At 29.5% G+C, this 6,814-nt stretch overlaps 1 protein-coding gene across 1 annotated transcript; it reads left to right on the forward strand.

Moving 5' to 3' along the window:
• The first annotated feature begins 222 nt into the window (after positions 1-222).
• Positions 223-6,226, forward strand: LOC135927083 (hyaluronidase-like). The gene is made up of 5 exons (XM_065463020.1): positions 223-332; positions 429-675; positions 1,441-1,518; positions 4,044-4,228; positions 6,139-6,226. Exons 1-5 carry the CDS (start codon positions 223-225, stop codon positions 6,224-6,226), a joined length of 708 nt encoding a protein of 235 aa, XP_065319092.1.
• The last annotated feature ends 588 nt before the right edge of the window (positions 6,227-6,814 follow it).

A 6,814-nucleotide genomic window follows, 5' to 3' on the forward strand; every position in this document is an offset into this window, starting at 1 on the left:
TTAATTTTATTGGCAAATAGATCCTTTTTTATTTAATCGGGGTTTACATAAAAAAAAAGAATGAAGAAGTAAATTCAAGGTTTATTGATGCACACTATTAAAAATATTAAAATATAATCAGTACCAAATTTTTATTATAAATAAATTCTCAAAAAATTTGCATAAGTATAAGTTATCATCATAATAACTCTTTTTAAAATTATTTCTTTCAAAAAAAAATTGATGAATTTATGGATAGCAATCTTAACCTTGGTCATATGTTTTCCTTATACCTTAACCGAAAGTGCTTTCCAAATTATATGGAATTCTCCGACCCAAGTTTGCAAATTCAGGTTTTAACCCCACCCAAAATAAAATAAAATCAAAATGCTCTCGCAAAAGTTTTAAGTTATAAAAACGATACAATCGATTTCTCGTTTTCATAATAGATACAATAATGATCTCCATTTGGAATCGTTTAATATACTGACAAATATCAACCAAACGTTGAGAGGCCAATTAGTATCCCTTTTGTATGATACCCAGTCAGGTGCCTGGCCTAATCTAGTCCAAAATACGACGACCAATACGACCGTGGAAGTCAATGGCGGAATCCCGCAGAAGGGAAACCTAGCTAATCATCTAGCCGCATTGGAGAGTAGCTTGAACACCTTAATCCCGGATACACAATTTCAAGTTTTTTAAAATTTTATTTTTGATTTACTGATTTAATATTGATTTTTATTTTTTTTTAAAAAAAACTTAAATTTAAAAGAAGTGCCACGAATTTATGATAGAATCACAATTCTTTAAAAATTCATAGTTTCTTTGAGCGTACTTGTAGTATAAATTAGTGATTTGCATCGGGCCTAATTTTTCAGGCCCGGCCCGAAATTTTTTTAAAATGGTTTTGCCGGCCCGGCTTGAATAAAAATTCAATATAAAATTGATTAATTTAGATATATTTAAAAAAATTTCCAAGGTCCAACCCGACCTGGCCCGATTTTTTTATAAAAATATCAGGCCCGGCCCGGCCCGAACCCGTTTTAAATATAATGCCTAACTTTGCAGATCTCTAGTACAAATGTCACAAATAGCATGCGATTTCTAATACTAGATTTACAATTTAGCTGTTCCGAAATGAATTCTAAGCACTTGTAGAATCTATCCTATAAATAATTTTTTTTTTTTAAATTCTTTAAAGCGATAGTTGTGTCTTGATGAAATTTTCATCTTACTCCCTAATTTTACATGTAGATTTTTTCAAATAAATTTAAAATAATATTTTCTGTAAGTTAAATAGGTTAAGTATTTTAGGCATTACTCAACTAGCAAAATCAGATAAATTTAAACATCCACCCTAATATCAATAGATTATGAAAGACCTCATATGAAATACATTTTATTTTTATAATTGTACTATCAAAATTTAGCTATAGGTTGTTTTAATTATTATTTTAGGGGCTCTCTGTGATAGATTTCGAAAAATATTTGCCCTGGTGGAGCCAAACTAATTATGGGGTGTATCAAAAATACCAGGTTAATATATTAAGTTTTATTTTTCCTTTTTAACCAAGCATGCAATATAAAACTTATATGATTCAAAATTACCCGTATTTGTATTTTTATTAAATATGTATATGTGTTTAAGCTTGAATGGAAACCAAAATTTCAGAAGGACCATCCAAACCCCGTTTTGCGCTGGGATTCGGCCGTGCCCCTCCTATAAAATATTTTATTTATTGAATCTTTCATAGGGTTATCTTTATATCATCTCCGTTAATGTTGACTGAACAATTGGAAGCTCTAATTCTAAACTATGGCAATGTTTCGTGCTTTATTAATGTCTGATTTTAACAGCATAGTAGGCAGTATAAAGGAATACGTTATTAGTAACAGCACAACCTGAAGAAAAAGCTACTGGAACAGGGGCGTAGCCAGTGGAGGGAGGCAGCGGAAGAGACATTCCCCCCCCCCCGTAGCAAAAAATGCTTTATATGAATTATGAAATTGCAAAGTATTATATTTCAGATAGGTTGTATTCCATTTTAATTTTAGCAAAAAGTTAAAATTATTTTAATAATTTCTCCCTTATGTAAATATTTTATCACATTAATATTTAAAGTGAATTTTATCACAATTTTTTTTAAAAAACTAAACATTGATGGGATATTATAAAATTATCAAAAAATTTTGCTTCATTTATATCTTACTAATAACTACGATTATGCAAAATTTCAAGAGTGCATGAAATGTTCAAATGTCTAAAGGATTTCTAACACTTCTTGAGCTACAAGATGAAAGAAGCTGTATTACATTTCCGACAAGATTTTTTTGGATCCAGTACAACTTATTATGAATGCTCTAGGAGAAATATTGGAATGACCTGAATCAAATATTTTACCTGAAGCTGATACATTATTAGATACAATACGATAGCCGATTTTTTTTTGCATTGGAATGTATTAATAAATTATTTAATTTCACAACAATTTTATGAAATATTTTTCAGATATTATTTGAATTTAGTATAAAGGGAATGGGGAATATTATTATTTTGCAATTTACGGCCACTGATCCTCCTCGACTTCTGCTTATCTTTACCCGCGTTTCTGTTTTTGCTATTAATTTTTGCTGTCTCCTGAAATCCAATTTCATTTTTAGCACCAACGTTAAAATTCCGACTGAATAATATAAGTAACCCTGGCACACAAAACTCAATCATGGGGCCTCAGTCATTGATAGTATAAAACTGAGATAATTGCACCTTTTTATCTTTAAAGTGAACCTCTGACGTAGGTAGTATCTCACACCGGTCCTAGCAGAGATCTGGCTCCCCAACTCATTAAAAAAGGCTAGCGAATTTATTCGCTTTGGCGTCTATTAGAATATCCCAATTTATATTGGAAGGGCAAGAGGATCAATAAATGAGAAATCCTAGGTTAGGAATCCCCACTTTTCTAAGGGATCATGATAGAACTATCAGGCTGTTTACAATCGGGATTGTAAAGACCAGTGGCGAGGGTTGACGGGATGCCAGCATATTTTAAGGCCCTGGCTATAGTATTATTTTATTTTGAATGTCTAATGAATCTGCCTCTACAACGCTAGTAGTGAAAAGAGTAGGAGACTTATGTTTGATAGAGAATACAGTGATAAAGTATCACCATAAAGCAATCTCTATTAAATTCGTAGCCGATAGCGGAAATAAAGAAGAGTAAAGATTAATTTCCACCAAAAAGTATGCATCTAAAACTAAAGCACTCTACAGGAATGCTTGATGTATAAGTGAGACATTAATTTTTACATTTAATAACTCATAGTATAAAAATAACGAATGAGCTAATATATAAATATTTTATTTATAAAAAGTTAACATCAATAGGTATAATATTTCCAAAATAATATTAACTTACACATATAAAATATCATTGTAAAAAGTTAAAACATTATAAAAGTATTAAATAATAAAAAATAATTCATATAAATATAATTCTAATAAACTGGACACTACCCGAAATTGGGGCTAAAAATGCCCTCTGCCTAACGAAGCAACTAATTTTCATTGAAAGTTTATAAACTTATTTTTTTTTAAAAAAGAGATATGTATAATGTATTTTTAATGTATATTTATATTTATCACTTGCTTACACACTTACACTATTGTTAAAGGGTTCGATTTTTAAAAACGGCTAACCCAATATCTTAGCCATAGACATTAAGCAAGCCTGGACAATTTTCTCATTGATGGAATAATGATTTGGACATCTATTAACGAAATCCTGAGAGTCGCAACCTTTTAACAACACTACTTTTACTTATATATATATTAAAAGTTTCAAGAATTTACCATAATTATTCGTTTGTATCAGGAATTGCAAACCGGGGCGGAGCGAGCCAAATAGTGACAAATGTATTAACATAATATTATCAAAATAATTGTTTGTAAATGTATTATTATATTGTTTTTTTTATTGTTTTTTTTTAAAAAAAAGATCATTTTTATTTAATTTATATTGTATTGAAATTGGATTAATCATAATATTATTATTTTTTCCCTAAAGGATGCATCTATAGACTATTTCAAAAGTCGGAATCCATCTGTAACAGATACCGCCCAGATAAACGCAGGAGCAGGCGTCGAGTTCGAAAATGCCGTAAAACTTTTTATGCAAAATACTATTATAAGGGCGAGCGATTTGCGACCGAACGCTAAATGGGGATACTTTATGTATCCAGAGTGCGCGAGGTATTAAAAGCCAAAAATGAAAATATATAATATATAATATACATTTCTGGATTCCTTCTCTTCTCTCTCTTCTCTTCTCTTCTTCTCTCTCTCTTCTCTTCTTCTTTCTTCTTCTTCTTCTCTTCTTCTTCTTCTTCTCTCTCTCTTCTCTTTCTCTTCTCTTCTTCTCTTTCTTCTCTTTCTCTTCTCTCTCTTTCTCTTCTTCTCTTCTCTCTTCTCTTCTCTTCTCTTCTCTTCTCTTCTCTTCTTCTCTTCTCTTCTCCTCTCTTCTCTTCTTCTCTTCTCTTCTCTTCTCTTCTCTTCTCTTCTCTAGTTCGTGGAAAAAATTGTTTGAAATTTCCAGTTATGGTATACTCTATACCTGTTGAAATACGATTCCTGTCAAATCAGATTTTTTAAAATTTTAAAATCGCCTTTATTAAATTTAAAATCGAATGGATTCCATATGCCAATCAATGATATAATTTATTAAAAGTGTACATCAATGAAAACAGCTGGGGATGCAATTTTGAATACCTATGTCATTGTAAAAATTTTTAAATGAGAGTGGCCAATTTATTCTTATGTCTGCGGCAAATCCTTTATTAAAGAATTGCCTGATCATCGAGATAATAAGGAAGCAACTTATCATTTTGAATATAGAAGTTTTTAACATGCAGTGGCGTAGGCATATAGGGGGGAGTTTAGGTTTTAACCCCCCCCCCCCCCCCCCCCCCCGCCCCCCCCCATGAAAAATGAAAAAATTATTTATTTTTTTATTTTTTAATTTAAATTTACCAAATTCTTAATAAACGCTTAATTTTTATGTTTTAAATGTATTATAAATAATAAAAGATATACACATTTGATTATTTTTATATTTATTAAATAAATTTTATATTATTTTGCATTTCATAAAAGTTGTCTAGTTTGTCATATTCCATTTTATAAAAAATATATATTTCTCATTTTCAATATGAATTTCACACTACCCAAAAAAGGGAGTTATTTATTTAAACGTATCATGACTCAAAAAATCCAAAAAAAAACTAATGTCCGACCAGATTCATCGAAAGACAAGAGTTTCAGAAACTCATTATTGAACTATATGATGTTGTCTTTGCAGCACTAGAATTTTCAATATCACAAGGAAAAAGATTCAGCAGATGCCGAAAATCTTTTTCAGGCTATTATTAAGCCACAGTTTTTAATTTCAATTCAATGTGTTTATTTTTTATTTAATTATACATATGATTTTAGCAAAATGCTACAAAAAATTGATTTGGATTTAAGGGAGATTATGAATACATAAAAGGATATTGTTGAAATATTAACACATATCAGAGAGAATGTGGATGAAAATTTCATGAAATATATGAAAAAGTAAAGGAGATTGCTAATATGTTTGTAATTGAAATTTTTAAACCTAGAGTAGTCTCTAGACAATCCACTCGATCAAATATTGATGCATCTACGATTGAGGATTTGTATAAAATAAACATTTTTATTCCCCTTATTGATACATTTTTATTTCAATTAAAAGAAAGATTTATTAGTCATAATTATAATTTAAAAATTTTTTATTTTCTTTTGCCGGTTGAGTCTAAACTGTGATTAATACTTAAAACACGAGAGGATATTAAAAAAATCTCAGAGTTTTATGCTGATGATTTAGTAGGTTCATAGATAAGTTACTTTGTGATTTCGAATTTTGGTATAAAAATCTTGACAGAATATATATAATGAATATACGTTAGTTTGAAACAAAAAATGAAATGCTAGCCTTCGATTATAAATAAGTATCGAAATATCTTTTTAAAATGGTTTTTAGCGCTAAACGATAATTTTGACACATAATTTGCGCTTTAGTTAAAAAAAAAGAAAAGTTTGTAACGCTCAATTTGTGCCCACTAACAATCTCTTATAAACAGGGGCAGACTGGCCATAAAACCGATTTGGCATTTCCACGATGCCGCGAGTAAATGTCAATTTTTGAGACCGATCAGTACAGAAAAATGAAAAATATATATTATTTCTTAACCATAAATTCATATATTTTATATTTTAATACATTTTTTTTGACGATCATTATCTAGATATTGCTATTTAATAGGTTTTTTTTTCCAATAAAAAAAAGCAACATGAATGAATGTTTTCTATTGTTTCCGAACTACTTATATAAATATAATCCTAACGGATGACAATAATTCATGAATTTATATAAAGAATTTTTTTATATCAGGATCAAATAAAAATAAAAATCTTAATTAAATATTCACTTAGACCCAGTGACATATATAATATCTAGACTGACGATTCATTCATTAAAGTGCATTTTTAAGCGTCGTTAAAAGCAAATCAGCTGGACCCGCCATTATGGTATATATTTATTCTCATGTTAAAAACTACTATTAAATTGATAACTACTCTTGCTTCCTTATTATCTCGATGATCCGGTAATTCTTTAATAAAGTTTGCATCAGATATAGGAATAAATTAGGCTCTCGTTTATAATTTTAATAATGATTAGTGTAACCAAGATGGCGTCTCCAGCTGATTTGCATTGGTGTACACTTTAAATGAATGAATCGTCAGTCTAGGTATTTT

This window comes from Gordionus sp. m RMFG-2023, chromosome 3, assembly GCF_954871325.1.
Source record: "Gordionus sp. m RMFG-2023 chromosome 3, tfGorSpeb1-WG-v2, whole genome shotgun sequence".
In the NCBI taxonomy this organism is placed as follows: Eukaryota; Metazoa; Nematomorpha; class Gordioida; order Chordodea; family Parachordodidae; genus Gordionus; species Gordionus sp. m RMFG-2023.

Coding starts and splice junctions, on each gene's coding strand:
- LOC135927083 (XM_065463020.1), top strand. CDS start 223: ATGAATTTATGGATAGCAATCTTAACCTTGGTCATATGTTTTCCTTAT. Junction 333..428: donor ACCCAAGTTTGCAAATTCAG/GTTTTAACCCCA, acceptor TTTTCATAATAG/ATACAATAATGATCTCCATT. Junction 1,519..4,043: donor GGGTGTATCAAAAATACCAG/GTTAATATATTA, acceptor TTTTCCCTAAAG/GATGCATCTATAGACTATTT.